Genomic DNA, 19,035 nt, shown 5'->3' on the forward strand with positions numbered 1-19,035 from the left:
GATTCAGTAAAAATATATGCACCTGGATTGAAAACTGGTTGAAAGATAGACAACAGAGAGTAAATGGAACTTGTTCATGTTGGACTGAAGTTGTGAGTGGAGTACTTCAAGGACAGGTACTGGAACCCCGGCTTTTTTACTTGTTTATTAATGAACTTGAGGTTGGCATAGAGAGCAAAGTTCTCATCTCTGCTAATGACACAAAATTGTGGAAAATAGTAAAATCAGAGCAGGATATAATTTATCACCAGAAGGATTTGGATAGACAGGAAACTTGGGCACGTAAAGGGCAGATGAGGTTTAATACAGATAAATGTAAGGTTATGCATTTGGGAAACAATAATAAATAATAAATAGGCACCTTACAAATGAAATTAGGCAAAAATAGGTAAGGATATAGGAGTGCTTGTAGATAGCAGATTTAGCAATAGTGCCCAATGTCAGGCAGTATACTGCACAGTATGCAGCATACATATATAAAAAATAATTTTTCCTCAGCAATATTACAAAGATATGCCCTGTCCTCTGTTGCTCGACTGCCAAAACTCTGATACAGACCCTCATTCTCTCCTGTCTTGATTACTGTAACCTCCTGCTGTCTGGCCTTCCTGTCTCTCACCTGTCTCCTTTACAATCTATCCTAAAAGCTGCTGCCAGAATCACTCTACTCTTTCCTAAATCTGTCTTAGCGTCTCACCTGCTGTAATCTCTCTCCTGGCTTCCTATAAAATCCTGTATCACACACTCCACAATTCTCCTCCTCACTTTTAAAGCATTACACTCTTGCTTAAAGAAGCATATGAGTAGCACCGTGGCTAATACTACACACGATACATAAAGCTTGGCCCCGTGCAGACCCACTTACCTGAATGCCCTCCTACTGTCTCTGTACGTTCTCCACACCAATTAGATTATAAGCTCACCGGAGCAAGGACTCCTCTTCCGAAATGTTACTTTTATGTCTGAAGCACTTATTCCCACGATCTGTTATTTGTATTATTTGTTATTTATATGATTGTCATGTGAAGTACTAATGTGAAGCGCTATGTACACTAATGGTGCTATATAAATAAATACATACATACATACATACATACATACATACATAGATACATACATACATACATACATACTCTTCTGCTCTTCCTTACATCTCAGCCCTAATTTCTTGCTATACACCATCCCTACTCTTGCGTTCTGCTCAAGGATGTCTTCTCTCTACCCCCTTTGTATCTAAGTTCAATGTCGATGCAACAAAATCCACAGTGCTGTAATCACAGATAAGCACATTTTGAAAAACTGCATAAAAAGATTTCATAACTTCTTCCACATTTGTTTAAAAAAACTCCTTGACAAAGCACTACCGTAGCGTGAAATGCATTAGGCCGTGCTTATAGTCCTGGATACGGCGACAGTGATGTCGCGTCAAAACAAGTTTACTTAAGCCGTCTAGTGCACCTATAGCACGATGGTGCAACGGCTTGGTCGCGATCGCTGTAAGTAAATGAAAATATTTTTTTCTGTGAGCGACGCGTGACGTCAGTGGGCACGTGAGCGGTTCAGCCAATGAGGGCGAACGGCTCACAGCCAAGTGTGTGCAGTATGCTGTGAGTGTGTGCAGTGTGCTGTGTGTGTGCAGTGTGCTGTGAGTGTGTGCAGTGTGCTGTGAGTGTATGCTGTGAGTGTGTGCAGTGTATGCAGTGTGCAGTGTACAAAAATAATGTAAATTTTTTTTTATTTATTTATTTTTAAATTTGGGGTCCATGCTCAAACCACGTTATAAGCAGATCCGCGTTATAGCAGAGTTGAGCTGTATATATATATTTTATATATATATATATATATTTTTTTTTAAACAGAAGACAGGGGCGCACAATGCTACATCCAATTGACAAAACCTATATGGTAATAAGTATAAAGTTAAATACTTCAATAATAATATTTTCTTGGTTATTTAGTTAGATCCTTTTGCCAAAGCATAATAAGCCAGCATACCACGCCAAAGTCTAACCAAATTTGCAGGTCCTAACACTACACTGTGAATCTTTCCTTTTACCTCAGTATGAGGGGAAAGAACCATAGCAGATCCTATTCTTGCAGCAAAATGAAAAGACCTCCCAACCAAGTTAAAAAGGTGAGGAGGGGTGAGCTATCGGGGGAGGTGCCACCTACCTCCAAACAACTGTTGCCAGTTAGAAATTGATATATAAATATATATAAAAAAACAAAAAAGTGTGGCGCCAAAAAATAATACTGTGATATGAATAAATTAATAGAACTATAATTAATAAATGAAGAATTGTGTAAAGTGTATAATATTTGAAATTGTGTATATCTCTTAAACTAGTGTGACCTTTTTAAATTCTATTATAACACAACCAATAAAAATTATCATAACAGTGCATAAACGTGCTAAAAAAAAAGAAACAGAAAAATCAATAAAAAATCCAACCAGTCCTTCAATAATTAGTCCATAATGATGAGGTTTCCGATGTTGATAAAGGGGTCTTTGGGCTGCTCTCACACGGGGTAAACCAACTCCACAGATATCTACAGACAGAAAAAGAGAGAGAGCGCACGCCCCATAGCATAATATTGCATAAAATTTATTAAAAGGGGGAAGGGGTGGGGGGTGGGGGGGTAGGAATCGCACTCACAGGATGCAAATAGTTAAAAGGCAGTTTGTGAATATATCACCACCATCCGGTTCTGGATACTGGAACACGTCTCCGTGGACTCCCGCAGGGCTACCAGACACGATCACCAGGAACCAGATGTATAAGGCTCCGTTCGCTGTCTGTGTATAGTCCAAACTCCAGCTCTCACTTCCAATGGCCGCCGATTGTATTCCCGCGCTTGGTGTAGGCTTCTGCGCGTGCGTGGCGGCGTCGTGATGACGTAATCGCGCTCTCAGTACCCTGACGCGTTTCGTCACCTGACCGGTAACTTTCTCAAAGGGCTGATATATATATATATAGTGACAAACGGCTCCCTTTTATACCTTGAGAAAGCGCTCTGTGAAGCGTGAAACGTTGGTGGGGCTCTCCTGTGCCCCTTTTTATCCATGACCAATAAATAATTTTTTTATTTTCCTACTTTTTGATACTTATAGTAGTGCTCCTCCAATTTTCTTTCTTCTACCCTTTTATGTAGCGCTACCGTTTTCCCTAGCTCTTCTAGAGTCTAATTTATAGAAAAGGAGGACACACACGTGTATACACACAAGGGGCACTCTGCCCTCAACGTTTTTTTTTCCATTAGTGACACTAAACATTTCAAATACTGTCACCTTAAGAAACAAAAGAAATCATAAAAATAACATATTTTCCTGTCAGGAGTCTAGCTCACAGCATATCCCTATCTGCAATGTTGGCTGGGTAAGCCGGTTACCAACTTTAAATAACACACAGCTATAACATTGAGTTCTTAACTGTCAGATGGGGACAGCGTCCCAATAGATTCTCAGATGCTGCAACATGTGAGGGGGCCGTCAACCCCGAACTGGATCCTGGGGAGCAGCGTCCTCCCAGCCTCCAGGCTCTGAGAGGGAGCCTGAAGCAACAAACCTAACTGCAATATATTCCTGTCCCTCAATTAGGAGAGTAGGTGAGGGAAAACCAGAACCACTGTAAACTCTGGCCTGGAGATTACATCCTACAGTCTCAGCAAATGGGAAACTGTGGAATGGATCATTTTTCCCCTTTATACCACTTTCTGCCTTAAATCAGACAGACAGCTGCCTAATATTCTAGGTCTATGTCACAATATACACACACACACAGCATATATTACTGTACTATTGTTTATTTGCTATTAATTTGAAATACTAATCATTTTCTACAAGATGCTTTTAAAGGTGAAATGTTGATTTAGAATACTGGGGGTTTTTTTTAACCATTTTTGGTACGGAACCTGATATTATATTGTGAAATTGTAGGAAATCCCAACCCTCACTAATAGCACATCTGAGATCAGATGCATTGTAAGGAACCCAACCCCTCTCTAATAGCGCGTCTGAGATCAGGTGCAGTGTAAGGAACCCAACCCTCTGTAATAGCGCATCTGAGATCAGATGCATTGTAAGGAACCCCAACCCTCTCTAATAACGCGTCTGAGATCAGATGTATTGTAAGGAACCCCAACCCTCTCTAATAGCCTGTCTGCGGTAAGTCCATTGTAAGGAACCCCAACCCTCTCTATAAGCGCGTCTGAGATCAGATGCATTGTAAATTCTTCCGTATTTGCTAACATTTTCAAATGACCTGAAAATTGCAGGGAACCCTTTAGGGATGCCCAGGGGAACCCAAGGGTTCCTAGGAACCCCTGTTGAAAAACACTGCTGTAGATTAATGTTAAACATAAAAAATGTTTTGTAGTGAATAGTGCATACAGGCATACCCCGGTTTAAGGACACTCACTTTAAGTACACTCGCGAGTAAGTACATCTCGCTCAATAGGCAAACGGCAGCTCACGCATGCACCAGTAAGCACGTCCTGAACAGCAATACCGGCTCCCTACCTGTACCGAAGGTGTGCGCAAGCGGGGAGACTATAGAGCCAGTTACAAATGCCTTATTTACATCAGTTATGCACGTATATGACGATTGCAGTACAGTACATGCATCGATAAGTGGGAAAAAGGTCATGCTTCATTTTAAGTACATTTTCGCTTTACATACATGCTCCGGTCCCATTGCGTACGTTAATGTGGGGTATGCCTGTATTCATGTTTTATGCATTCCACTTACATGTAAAGTAGCATGCATTTAAAGCATACTTTACATTACCTTAACATGCACTCCATTTTGGTAGGTATATCGCCATGGCGACCGCAGTCCGATTGAAGCATACCCGCATGATATACACAAAGAAGATTCCTGGAACAGTGGATTTGGACAGCTTACCCAGGTATGAAAAGTTGATTTTCCCGTCAATTCAATTTGTTGCAAGTTTTACATACTGTGAACCTCCTACTGTATACTTGGCTTCTGGAGAGGCTGCCAAGACTTTGTAGAATAAGTCAGCGAGTTGCTTACATAGTCAGCAAAGATATCAACATTCTGTAGTACCCAGGATCATCTTGAAAACGAGAGATAACTCTCAATGGCCCAGATCCACAGGGGCCCATTAAATCAGCGCTATTAACAGGACGTTATCAAAATCATTAACTGACATTATTTTCCCTGAGGTTAAGGCAGGGGAGCGCAAACTATTTTCCCTGCGCCCCCCTGCCGACAGTCTGCTCACTCCCATGCCCCCCCCTTCCCTCACTTACCTCTGCTCCGGCGTCATGACGTCACGTTGCCATAGCAACGTGACGTCACATGACCTTGCAGCATCATTTGATGCCGCATTGCCATGGCGGCGCGGGAAGGAAGCCGCCGGAGCCAAGGTAAGTAAAGGCTTACAAACGCCCTGCAGCTCCCCCTGATACTTAATTTAAGTGCCTTCAGGAAGCGCACGGGGCCTCTGTAAACCCTGTGCCCCCCCCCCCCCCGTAGGCAGTCTCACATCCCCCCGTAGACAGTCTCGCGTCCCACCGTAGGCAGTCTCGCACCCCCCAGTTTGCGCACCGCTGGGTTAAGGCATACCCACAAACGCTAAGGAAATGCAAAAGCAACAGTCATTATATAACTCATTTGCATAGGCTTAACACCATGTTACGTGAGAACTTCAAATAACATGGGTGGCGTGAATCTGGTCTTACCTAAAGATGGCATCCAATGAAAGGTATCTTACCACCTGCTCCCTCTCCCTCCTTTGTTATTACATGGAAGAAAGGATCAGCACGGCTACCCACCCTTCTTCAGCTAAAGATGGCATTACTCCTGTCCAGACACTGAAATATGGGTATGGCAGGAAAGGGAGGGATAGGCAGAGAGTCTGTTTAACTAGAATTCCAAGTTACTTATGTCGGAACGTACCTTATTGTGCTTGTTGCCATGAGGAGGGGAAGGAGAATGTTGCCTAGCAACAGGGTGTTGTGCCCCTCCCCTCCAAGTGCTGCAGCTTGCAGTTAGAAGAGACACGGGGATATTCTAGTACAGTAGCTCCGAGAAATGCATATTTCTGCGGAAACAGACGGATTTCTATGCTTTGCTATTCTGTAAGCCCTTTTCGCATGTCCAAACCATGCCAAAAAAAAAGGCTTATTAAGAAGCGGTTTAATTCTGGCTCTGGAAATCTCCGAGCGGTATGACCAAACATGGTCTTTCTAGTAGCTCCATAAACTCCAAAAGGCTAAACCATTTCAAATAAGGAGGGAGAGAGCGATTATTTAGTAGAGTACGTATTAACTGTATAACTCCTAAAACACCTAATTTAATCCTAAATTCTATATGTAGCGTCTCAATTCTCCTTCTAAATAACATGGAGAAACACCTTTACTTAACTAAATATACTGTAGTATTTCATAATTATTATAATTATTTATAATTATTATATAATAAAAAATATAGTTTAAAGTGATATAATTTAGTATATGTAAGTACAGTATGAGACGTGTGTAAATGTGTTTATGATTGAGAAGTGCATGTGTGATTGTAAATATTTGTCAAGTGTAATGTAATGCAGGGGTGCGCAAACTATTCCCCCTGCACCCCCCGGCCTGCTCTCCCCGAGCACCCCCGGCTCAGCTCCGGCATCATATTACGCCATGTTCCCATGGCAATGCAATGTCACCCCGCGGTGTCGTTTGACGCTGGGTTGCCATGTCACCCGACACAAAGGTAAGTGATGTTACAGAGGCCTCACGTGGTCCCCTGCATTTAGTTTAAATGCCCAGAAAATCTTGCACCCCCCAGTTTGCCCATCTCTGGTGTAATGGATTGTCCGTATCGCTGTATATACATAAGCATATATGTGCATATAAGTCTATGGGTGTTATTTGTATGTGCTCAGTATATAGCTACTTACCGTTCTCATTAATAAACAAAAATAAAAGTGGAGTGTGAATTTATTTCTGTATTAATCAATTGTTAAGAATATGTTTGTGGTACAGTATTATCATTTAATATATATTTTCCTGGGAGAATTTTTTGGCTAACATATTATTTGGTGATTAGTTTCCCTTCTAGGTGGAGGCACCACCAAATTTTATTAATTCTACTGTGTGTCCCATGGTATATGTTACTGTAGGTCTGTCATTGGTGAGTGGGAAATGTGTACAGAACCTGGACTTCTACATCAGCTACGGAAATCTGATATTTATATTATGTAAAGAAGGACTACGCTTATAGTACCTTCCTAAACATCAATACAATATGTGGTGAGATACCTGTGCACAAAAAGGAGCATGTCTGAGATACCTGGGAAATATGCTAATTTGGACATGCAAAGTATAGTTAAATTACTTAAATTAGCATATATCCCAGGTGTGTTCCTTTTCGTGCACAGTTGTCTCTCCACATATTGTTTCTCTCTCTCCTTTCCATATTTCAAGGTCTGGGAAGGGAACACCTCTTTTCCATATCATTAGCACTAACAGTCAGTAAAGTTAACGCAATATCCTTTCCGGATGAAAAACAGAATTTAACACTGCGTTATGGAGCTCTGAAGATCCCCATTAGCCCTTAACAAGGAGTTAACTTATGTTAATGGTTTATTAAGTATAACAAACGTCTTTGGATCTGGGCCATTGTATTTTTTTCAGGTAATATGAGACATGGGGACATTATAATGGTAACGTCCTTATACTATGAAGAGAGAGGGAGAGTGCTATCTGTAATGTTATACTATTTAACTGTTATCCTTGGCATACTTATTTGTAAATACCTTATATAATGTTAATTGGTAAAAATATACACAACAGTGTCTTCATATTTGTTCATCAGTTTTCTTACACACAGCAGGAGAGCTTCTGTTTACAACAACATGTTTACAGCATGGACACTGTGTGCTGATTAAATGTCAAACTGACCTTTCCAAACAACGAGAGGAAACGTATATACTGTATATAAAAACAAGCACATTGCTCAAAATGTAAATACAAACTGTACGGGTCTTTTGTGTTCATTACCTGCTGTGTATTTCTATTAACAGCTTGGACAACAACAACAGTATGAGCTTGGACAATATCTAAAGAAGAGGTATGCTGGGTTTATAAGTCCATCATACAACCAACATGAGGTAAGCCCACACCACCACCTTCAGGATTACCAACTTTACTGACCAATTATCTCAGGGTTTATACAATAGGCACTGAAGCCACTTCCCTGCAGATGATATTAGTCCCATTCATTTGAATGGAGCCGATGTCTTCTCCAACGCTGGGAAATAGGCTCAATGTATATTGAATAGGAGCCAACCTGGAAAGACAGCTGGCAGCATCTGAGGTGTTTTAACAGATAGAGCAATTCAATCCAAGGTAATGCTCTTCTGCCGACCTGTGGGAATCAGCTGTTATGATTAGCAATTAACAGTCGTTGTTCGTGAACAATTCAATCTCAGAAACCTGTTGGATTAAAATTAAGTCTCACACCCTTGTACAAAAAAAACAAAAAGTTGGCAAGCTAGATATTTCTTTCATATTTTTCTGGCCCTGTTGCTTGTATAATAGCACGCGAAACATAAATACAATAGCAAACCAGTTCTTTATTTGGGATGCTGCACGAAATAGAATGTGTGTATTGTTCACTGTTATTCTGATTCATTTTTTTCTAATATCTGTGTGCAGGTCTATATCAGAAGTACAGATTATAACCGCACACTTATGAGTGCCCAGTCAAATCTTGCTGGTCTGTTTTCTTCAGATGATGAGCAAGTTTGGAATCCTAACATCGTGTTGCAACCAATACCAGTGCATTCAGTACCATTGGCACAAGAGAAAGTGAGTGCAAACACCATTGTGGTTATGTGTCTTTTTGCAGAACTGTATACCTTACAGGAGCAATCCAAGCGGCCTTTTGTATTTAAAGGGCTTTGAAAAAGCAAAAAGAAATATACCGGTGCTCCTGGTTCAGGAATCTCTGTGGGGTACTCCAATATCTAATAGAAAGGACAAAACCTGGGCGCTGCGGATTTCTGCTTAGAAAATGTATTTGTGAGCCAAAGATGTATGACGTTTCGGCCTCAAGGGCCTTCCTCAAATGCAACTGGCATAGTGAACAAACAGCATTAAAAAGTTCCTTAAATAGACCCCACCACATGTGTCTTTAATTGTTGACGTTTACCTTCAAAGCTCAATAACATTACGTTAAGTCCTATTTCTTTAACAAAGCTGCTTCCCTTTTTGTACTTTGTCTGTGGATCGCGGGAGAGTTTTGGAGTAGCAGGAACAGCTTGACCCAGGAAGAAACAGTGGTCCCTGATCAGCGCGGTCTCAACATTTCTTGGATTTGAATTCCTATTTTCAACCAGAAAAGGCATTGCGTTAAGTAGCACATCCACTAGTGCTAATGCTATGCAAAAGAGGTACTCCACAGAGGCCCGTTAAATTTAACTCATGGATTTAACCTGACGTTAGTTAGGTCGTGCGGAAACATGGAGTGATTCCCATCCAGACCCTGAAATATGGGTTTTGCATATTTCAGGGTCTAGATGGGAGTAACTGCACCTTTAGATAAAATAGGCCTAACGTAAATTATGTTATTTGAAGTTAACGCAAGGTAGTGCTAACTTAAAATGAAGTTAAGTCTATGCTAATAAAATATACAGCGGACATTATTTTTGCATTTAATTAACTTTGTGGATATGTGTTAATCTCGGGGGAAATAACGGTCATTACTGATTTTGATAATGGTCCGTTATGAGCTTTTTATATTTTACAGTGTAAATAACTCACATGAATAGGACAGTATGCAGGTCTGCCACCAGACTTCTAATAAGCCCGAGATTAGAATCAGCTGTCTAATGTCCTTGCAATCACATCCAATATTAAAAGGAAAGTTCCAGAATGCGGAATGCATCACATCGCTTAAGGATTATCCACATCAGGACAAAGCAATTTTTATTACAGGCATACTAAACAAAACGAGCAACAATTCGAAGAGACTGGCCCCTTCAGTCAGGTGCCAAGATAAAGGTGGTTGTGAACTTTCCATTATATTTATTTGTGATCTTAAATTGCGATTGTCACAGGAGACCAGAACTTAACCCAAGAATCAAGGCACCAGACAGGACAATCGGTTCAATAAATAATTTTTATTCCAGCCGGAGCCAGCAAGAACAACAACAAAATGCACAATCAGAACTATACTCACTAAAATGGGCATACTAAGGGCTCGTTCAGGTTGCCAGCTGAGGACTCGGAGGGAGGGCGGGAGGCAGGCAGTGCTGGGAGTTTGCTGGGCGACATGTGATTATCCCCCAGCAGACTTTTCAGCGTTGGGGAGGGGGCGGGGCTACAGACGGCAGGGTAAAGTATCCAAGCTGCAGTCATGAAATCATTCTGAAGAATGATTTCATTGGCTGCCTTGGTCCCTGTGACGCTGCTTCAGCTCCAAGAAACGAAATGTTCGTTTAGGCCTCGTTCAGGGTGCTGGCTTCGGGGGCAGGGCGTGCTGATGTGCGTGCTGCCGTGAGCAACAAAGTATTCAATTTGAATACTTGTTGTCAGGGTAGCTACTGCCCTGCCTCCGAAGCCAGGAGTTGCTGCTGACGACAGCTTCAGTAAACGAAAATTTTGTTTCTTGGAGCTGAAGCAGCGTCACAGGGACCAAGGCAGCCAATGAAATCATTCTTCAGAATGATTTCATGACTGCAGCTTGGATACTTTACCCTGCCGTCTGTAGCCCCGCCCCCTCCCCAACGCTGAAAAGTCTGCTGGGGGATAATCACATGTCGCCCAGCAAACTCCCAGCACTGCCTGCCTCCCGCCCTCCCTCCGAGTCCTCAGCTGGCAACCTGAACGAGCCCTTACTGAAGCTGTCGTCAGCAGCAACTCCTGGCTTCGGAGGCAGGGCAGTAGCTACCCTGACAACAAGTATTCAAATTGAATACTTTGTTGCTCACGGCAGCACGCACGTCAGCACGCCCTGCCCCCGAAGCCAGCACCCTGAACGAGGCCTAAGGGAGTCCTATCTGGCTAGGTGCTGAGCGCCACATTCAATGCTTAGCCAGGGTTTGCTTCCCCTCTCTGATGAGGTAGGGACCATCCAGACCTCTCTGATACAATTAACGGAAGAGCACTTTTATAATTCCCGCTGAAAAAGTCCTGCTCTCTGTCTGTTCAGCACGGCTAGTCCCGTCGCATAAACACTTTTTAATTTCTCGCTGGTAAGGTGCTCAGCCTAATTTTCGGGGTGTCTACGGCAAAGTCTCGAAGTAAACGCTTAGATCACCTGCAAGTTAGGATCTGAATGAGCTGTGGAATGCTGACCGGTTTCCCCTTACCTAGCTTCCCCGCTGCTGTAGGAGACTATGGTAGAGAGCACAGCGGGTATACTGCTCACGAACAATTCAGGAGGCAAGGGCTCACCTGCATTGGCCAATCAGGGCTGTGAACAGGCTTATGGCGCTAAAGGGCTTGCAGAGAGAAATACAAACTGGTCAATGGGAGATGCGCCTACCAGAGAGACTCAGCAATGGCTTCCCCCATGTGCTGGGCTGGAACCGCTCTGGCTACATAAACAGCCATTTGCTCCGATCTCCGACACTAGACAATTTATTCTTTGACCCCTGCACCTCTCTTTTCCCTCCAGTCCCAGCAGCAGCAGCCATTTTCTCTGGACATGCGAGCTGCACTAAGGGTTTCTCAGCCATGCATCTCCAGAGATTTTGGCTCTGCTTTATTGTTGCACAAAACACGTTTTTATACTTGCAATACATTTTTAGATACATAGATAAAGAGTTCACTTTTACATAGTATGCAAAGGACTACCGTGCATGTAATAACCGGGTGGCTCAGGTGTCTGGTGGCTGGATGAGTCCCAGGGAAGGACAGGCAGGGCCCCGGGACCAGGCTTAACCTTTATTTTACTGCTCCCTGGGCCCCTTTTCCTTCACAGCGATCACCACTAGTAGAATGCACTGCATATTGTGAGAAACCTGGAGTGTGGCTCTCGCCACTAGATACTTTAGTCACATATTCACGGGGATAATTTAGCCAGTTGAGGCTTTTAAATCCAACAGCTATGCCATATTTTAATATGGCATAGATGTATATCTTGGGATAATCAGGGGGAGTCAGGATCCCAAGAAGAGATACACTGGACCATAGAGTATTTACTAAGTACTGTTACTGTATATAAGACACTTCACAGTGTTGGTAGACATCTTACCACATTTTCAAGTAATTGGACTGGAAGGTGTCTTATAGAATAGCACACATTAGTAAATATGGGTCAACATCTCTAAACCTTTGCATACTGTATGGTCATTGAAGAAACATTTTAGATTTATTTATGCTAAATGTACTGTAGCATTATATTTTGATAAAAGCAAAAACGTTAATATTTATATGCAAGGAAATACTTTATGAACTCTGTAAATCTGAGGAGTTTGTTATCTTTTTGTTTTTCAGTTGCTTTACATGCCTTTCAAAAACTGTGCACTTTATGAAAAACTTAAAAAAGACACCTACTTGTCAAAGAAATTTCAACGCCGTGTTGCTCCTTATGTGGTATAGTAGTCTAAACTTGTATATATTATGCAGCACCTTACAACAATGCCATACAAAGAATGTAGTGTATAGTACAAGTACATGGATAGGAGACTGAGATTCAAACGCAACGCAATCTCTGACGGAAAGAGCATTTGTATGTATTTGTATGTCTAATGCATAGCTAATGACAGAATCTCTCTCAGTTCCTTTGTTTTCTTTTTATTTGTGCTATGAGGGGGTTTGCGTCGGGCTCAAACACAGCATTTTATTGTTCATGTAATGTTAAAGAGGAAATCCATGACGTGTTTTTTTTGGTTTTGTTGGTTTTTTTTATACAGGATTGAAGGAGGGTGGCCCCGGAGCTGAACCCCCATTCACTACTTACCTCCTTAGTGGGTGCCAGTAGCTACTCCAGAGTTCACATTACGGCTGCTTTTCAAAGCTCCCGTGTACTGTGGGCCAATAGGAAGCTGTGATGTCACCCGGTGTTGCTTCCTATTGGCCCATGTGACCGGGGGCTTTACACTGCAGAAAGCAGCATAGAGATACCGGCACCCCCTCCTGAGGTAAGTATCTCTGGAAGCCGGGGTCCCCACAGCTGAAATTTAATAGGGTTCAGCTCCAGCGACCCCCTGCTTCAAGCCTGTATTAAAAAGTTAAAACGCCATGGACAGCTCCTTTAATTAAGGATTTCAATGCATCCACAGGGCAATATACAAATAGAATTTGCCCCATTTAGCCCTGCTACATGCGCATGTAGCAATAGGAGGGAAAGGAGTATGATGTATGTACTATGTATGTTTATATTTATATAGCGCCAACAATGTACACAGCGCTTTACACAAGAGACAATTCAATACAAGGAATTAAAATACAATAAGTGCAACAAACATAAAGGAGGCCATAGGAAATGAAAGCCCTGCTCCGGAGATCTTACAATCTAAGTGGTGCATATGTTAGGAGCTTTGTGGAGGAGAAGAGCAGACACACGGCTCTGAGACAAAGTGAAATGATTCCAGCTGCAGAGCTAAATGCAAGTACATGTAATCCTGATGTGGCATTAAACTTGTAATAACAGGGGTTTGAAATTGTAACAACACTTTGGAGGCCTAGTTGCCCCTCCTCTTGCATTCATTATTGTGCATAATATTACATATTAATAGACAGGGGCACAGATAGATTTCCCAGGGCCCAGGACTAGAGTTACGACCGCCCCCCCATGTCGGCGGTCTTGCGAACCTCCTCCCCCCCCCCATTTCACACCTAACGAGTCCCCTCTATTTCCGCCCCTCTTCCCATGTATTTCTCTCCCCTCCGTCTCACTCCCTCTCTTCCTCTCTCACCCCCACTCTCCTCTCACCCCCCTCCATCAGTTACTCCACTCTAACTCTATCCCTCCTCCTCACCCTAATTCCCTCACACCCCTCCCCGACACAGACACTCCCCCCACAAAGTACATAGCAAGAAAAAAAACCCCAACCCCAAATGCATATTTTAAAAAAAATCCCCCGAAATACATATTCAAGAAGCCACCTCACCCCCAAATACATAGAAAAGAACCTCCCACCCCCCCCCCAAATGCATATTAAAAGAAAGAAACACCCCCCAAATGCATATAAAAAGAACCCCCATCATCAATATTATATATAGAAAAACAACCCCCCAAATACATAGAAAAGCCCCCCATCCCCCAAATACATAGAAAAGCCCCCATCCCCCAAATACATAGAAAATCCCCCCATCCCCCAAATACATTGAAAAGCCCCCATCCCCCAAATACATAGAAAAGCCCCCCATCCCCCAAATACATAGAAAAGCCCCCATCCCCCAAATACATTGAAAAGCCCCCATCCCCCAAATACATAGAAAAGCCCCCATCCCCCAAATACATAGAAAATCCCCCCATCCCCCAAATACATAGAAAAGCCCCCCATCCCCCAAATACATAGAAAAGCCCCCATCCCCCAAATACATAGAAAAGCCCCCATCCCCCAAATACATAGAAAATCCCCCCATCCCCCAAATACATAGAAAAGCCCCCCATCCCCCAAATACATAGAAAAGCCCCCATCCCCCAAATACATAGAAAAGCCCCCATCCCCCAAATACATAGAAAAGCCCCCCATCCCCCAAATACATAGAAAAGCCCCCCATCCCCCAAATACATAGAAAAGCCCCCCATCCCACAAATATATATAAAAGTACCAAACCCCCATAGATATAAAATAACCCCCACGCACCAAATGCATATTGAAAAAACAAAAAACACCCCCCTAATAACATTTATCTACCTTTGGGACGGTCAGGCCAGGCGCAGTGGCTGCGAGGGGCACAGCTGCCGGTCCTCTCGCCGTCGGGGCCCCGGCTCTGCCCAAGCTGTGGGCATCCCTCAGTCTGTCCCACCCCGAGCTGCTGGTGTTGCCGGGCCTCCCTCTCTGAGCCCAGCTTGCTTTCGGCGTGCGTCGATGTCAGAGGGACCCGGCCGGTGCCAACATCACAAGCTTGGTGTGGGACAATCAGTGAGGGAGGCCCGTAGCTGGGGAGAGCCGGGGCCCGCCAGTGAGAGGACCGGCAGCCAGGCCCCGACCAGAGGTCGGACCCAACTTGCAGGTCAAGCCATGCCCCCCGCTGCCACCGGGCCCGGGACACTTGTCCCGGCTCTGCCCCCCTGTTGGCGGCCCTGTGAAAAGATACAAACAGAATGACGAAAGTAGAACTTGAATCTACAATAGGAACACTTTCTTAGACTCCTGGTATGAAGCCATATCATATAACTATGCTAATTTGGTGGCTAATGAGCAAACAAGACTCATAAAATGAAACATGGTATAAGGGGCATGGCTATTTTTACATGTTTATGGTGCATTAAATAATGTTATTTTTCTTACAGGATTCTTTACCATTAATTTCACAAAATACTGGATATACACTTAAGGAACTATATCATGGCAAGGCCTGGACAACGTACGATACATTGTTTTGCGAGGTAAATACATAATTTTTGCTTAGCATATGAACTGAAAACAGCACAATAGAATTGTATCATTCATATTTAATTACAGTTTAAAGCAGCAATTCTGCCTGTTTATTTTTTTATCACCTCCCCTTTTTTTTTAATTTACCATAGGAACGAGGGGCCTTCGGAGCAGAACTATGCTATTTTCAGCTCCAGAGACCCCCAAAAGTCCCAAAATGCTTACAGGTGCAGTTACCAGTTTGAAATGTACCTCCAGGGGAAACAACATGGCCGCTAAATCGTGCAGGTCCCACGGGTCAGTAGGAAGCCACAACGTCATCAATTGAGGCTTTCTATTGGATGGACATTTAAATTTTAAAAAATGAAACCTATAAAATTATACCAGTAAATTCACCGGGAGTTCCCTGAGCTGAAAATGGCGCACTTTCCATGCAGGGCAAAAAAAAGGAGTTGGATAGGCAGGATTGTTGCTTTTACAGTATGTATCACTGTTTATCAAATATTGGTTTCTTTTTGTTTTTGTTTGGTTTTACATTCTCGGGTCTTCAGTAGTCTTATAATAAGATCTATAAAATAATTAAAATGAATAAAGTTTTATTGCAATGGAATAGTGAGCTTTATGAAACCATTAAAGCTGCAGACCAAGCAATAGCCAACGTGGTTTTTTTTTTAAAATAAATCAGTTCTGTTCTATGAGAAAATACTTGTAGCAGTTAAAAAAAAAACAACTCTGAATGACATTTTTAATGTATTATAATGTAACGAGCATTTTTTGTTTCTATAGCAACCATTTACAAAGTCACATCCCCTTCCTCTTCTGAAACAGGCTCTGACTCACTCCTTTTTGAGCCTTTCCCTCTCTCTCTAGCAGTGCACCAATTTTATCTAGTGACTGCCTTTTCACATGATCTTCCCCACAGAACTTTATATCTTTGGTCCTCTCCTGCTGCACTGACAGCCATTTAGTGAACCCCCGAGCCGAATCTTCGCCGTTCAATCACAGGAGAACGGATCGATCGGCAACTTAGCTAATTACTTATCATTATGTGGATTTTATTGATGCACATATTAAAAGGGGAAAAAAATGTAATTAAAAAAAACGGCAGCTGGGACTGCTGCTTTTAAAAGAAAGTTGACCAAGTTAAATGCAGCTGAGTCGTCTTTAGTTCTAAATGAGTGTTGTTATTGTGCAGAAGCTTGTAATCAATTGCTAGAGGACCTTGATAAACACGCAAAGAAAATATCGGGTGCTACAAAATTTTCTATGTCACAGTATGAAGTCAACGTTTTGGATGGCTGTACAGTTTATCCAAAATTTGCACATGGTAATGCGATAAGATAAACATTTGAAATGAATCCCACGCTGCTCAAAGGCATGAAACCTATGCAATGGAAAGAAGGGTGGGTAGTCATGTTAGTCCTTTCTTCCATGTAGTAACATAAGGAGGGAGAATGAGTACAGTAGGTGATATGATAACTTTTATTGGACAATGTAACAGGGTAGATGCTTTTCCTCATAACTAAGCATAAGACTGTGTTTTTCAAACTTTTTTTCCCCCCAAGGTACTCCTAATCCCAGTGCTCAGTTACTGAGGCCCCTAATCACAGTGCTCAGGTACTGAGGCCCCCTAATCCCACTGCTCAGTTACTGAGGCCCCCCTAATCCCAGTGCTCAGTTACTGAGGCCCCCTAATCACAGTGCTCAGTTACTGAGGCCCCTAATCCCAGTGCTCAGTTACTGAGGCCCCCTAATCACAGTGCTCAGTTACTGAGGCCCCCTAATCATAGTGCTCAGTTACTGAGGCCCCCTAATCATAGTGCTCAGTTACTGAGGCCCCCTAATCACAGTGCTCAGTTACTGAGGCCCCCTAATCACAGTGCTCAGTTACTGAGGCCCCCTAATCACAGTGCTCAGTTACTGAGGCCCCCTAATCCCAGTGCTCAGTTACTGAGGCCCCCCTAATCACAGTGCTCAGTTACTGAGGCCCCCTAATCCCAGTGCTCAGTTACTGAGGCCCCCTAATCACACTGCTCAATTACTGAGGCGTCCCTAATAACAGTGCTCAATTACTGAGGCCCCCTAATCATAGTGCTCAGTTACTGAGGCCCCCCTACTCACAGTGCTCAGTTACTGAGGCCCCCTAATCACACTGCTCAATTACTGAGGCCCCCCTAATCATAATGCTCAGTTACTGAGGCCCCCTAATCCCAGTGCTCAGTGACCGAGGCCCCCTAATCCCAGTGCTCAGTGACTGAGGCCCCCTAATCACAGTGCTCAGTTACTGAGGCCCCCTAATCCCAGTGCTCAGTTACTGAGGCCCCCTAATCCCAGTGCTTAGTTACTGAGGCCCCCCTAATCCCAGTGCTCAGTTACTGAGGCCACCCTAATCCCAGTGCTCAGTTACTGAGGCCCCCCTACTCACAGTGCTCAGTTGCTGAGGCCCCCCTACTCACAGTGCTCAGTTACTGAGGCCCCCCTAATCCCAGTGCTCAGTTACTGAGGCCACCCTAATCCCAGTGCTCAGTGACTGAGACCCCCCTAATCCCAGTGCTCAGTTATTGAGGTCCCCCTAATCACAGTGCTCAGTTACTGAGGCCCCCCTAATCACAGTGCTCAGTTACTGAGGCCCCCTAATCCCACTGCTCAGTTACTGAGGCCCCCCTAATCCCAGTGCTCAGTTACTGAGGTCCCCCTAATCCCACTGCTCAGTTACTGAGGCCCCCCTAATCCCAGTGATCAGTTACTGAGGCCACCCTAATCCCAGTGCTCAATTACTGAGGCCCCCCTAATCCCAGTGCTCAGTTACTGAGGCCACCCTAATCACAGTGCTCAGTTACTGAGGCTACCCTAATCCCAGTGCTCAGGTACTGAGGGCCCCCCTAATCACAGTGCTCAGTTACTGAGGCCTCCCTAATCACAGTGCTCAGTTGCTGAGGTACCACCACAGCAGGACAGTCAGCCACAGAAGATAGAGCAGGCAGAGGGTCACAGGGAGCAGAGAGTCACAAGGGACACAGGGAAGAGATAGTCACAAAAACATGCATACACCTCTCTCCAGCTCCTGCTGCTTCTTCAGTTTGGCCATACCCGCCAAACTCCTGACACCTCCTCCTGATTAGCTGTTGCAATGCAAGCCAATCAGGATGGAGGAAACCGCACAGCCCCCCTAGCAAGTGTCCTGCTTTCTAACTGCTCTGGGAGATTGGGAAAATCATGTGGCACCCTTCAGAACCCCAGTTGGGAATCACTGCCCTATTATATAGCTGTTGAGCCCAGCAGTGATCAGGCTAATCTCAGCCTGAGTGTAGGCTGATTTAATTAATCAGGTTTCAGCTGACTCGTTAGAGGACTTTAAAAGCCTGGATTTCCCAGTAGTCCATGTTCTGTGTGGACCAAAGATACACCCCAGGACTCTGAAGGAGGAGATAAGAAAACCCTGTCACAAGGTCTGTTTGTTTGCTGGTTTTGTCTTTACTCCTTGTCAGACCACTGGTCTTGAATCCCCCTTTTCCTACA

General features: G+C 43.6%; 1 protein-coding gene across 2 annotated transcripts in view; it reads left to right on the forward strand.

Annotated features, from left to right (window-relative positions):
* The window catches only part of ACP3 (acid phosphatase 3), a 40,519-nt gene that overhangs the window by 7,520 nt on the left and 13,964 nt on the right, over positions 1–19,035 (forward strand). For both annotated transcript variants that reach the window (XM_075587102.1, XM_075587103.1), the window contains exons 2-6: positions 4,813–4,908; positions 8,041–8,127; positions 8,675–8,827; positions 12,461–12,559; positions 15,432–15,527. In XM_075587102.1, the coding sequence (XP_075443217.1) occupies positions 4,813–4,908; positions 8,041–8,127; positions 8,675–8,827; positions 12,461–12,559; positions 15,432–15,527 (531 nt within the window). The remainder of the gene's footprint in view (positions 1–4,812; positions 4,909–8,040; positions 8,128–8,674; positions 8,828–12,460; positions 12,560–15,431; positions 15,528–19,035) is intronic.

This window comes from Ascaphus truei, chromosome 2 (assembly GCF_040206685.1).
Source record: "Ascaphus truei isolate aAscTru1 chromosome 2, aAscTru1.hap1, whole genome shotgun sequence".
Taxonomy (NCBI): Eukaryota; Metazoa; Chordata; class Amphibia; order Anura; family Ascaphidae; genus Ascaphus; species Ascaphus truei.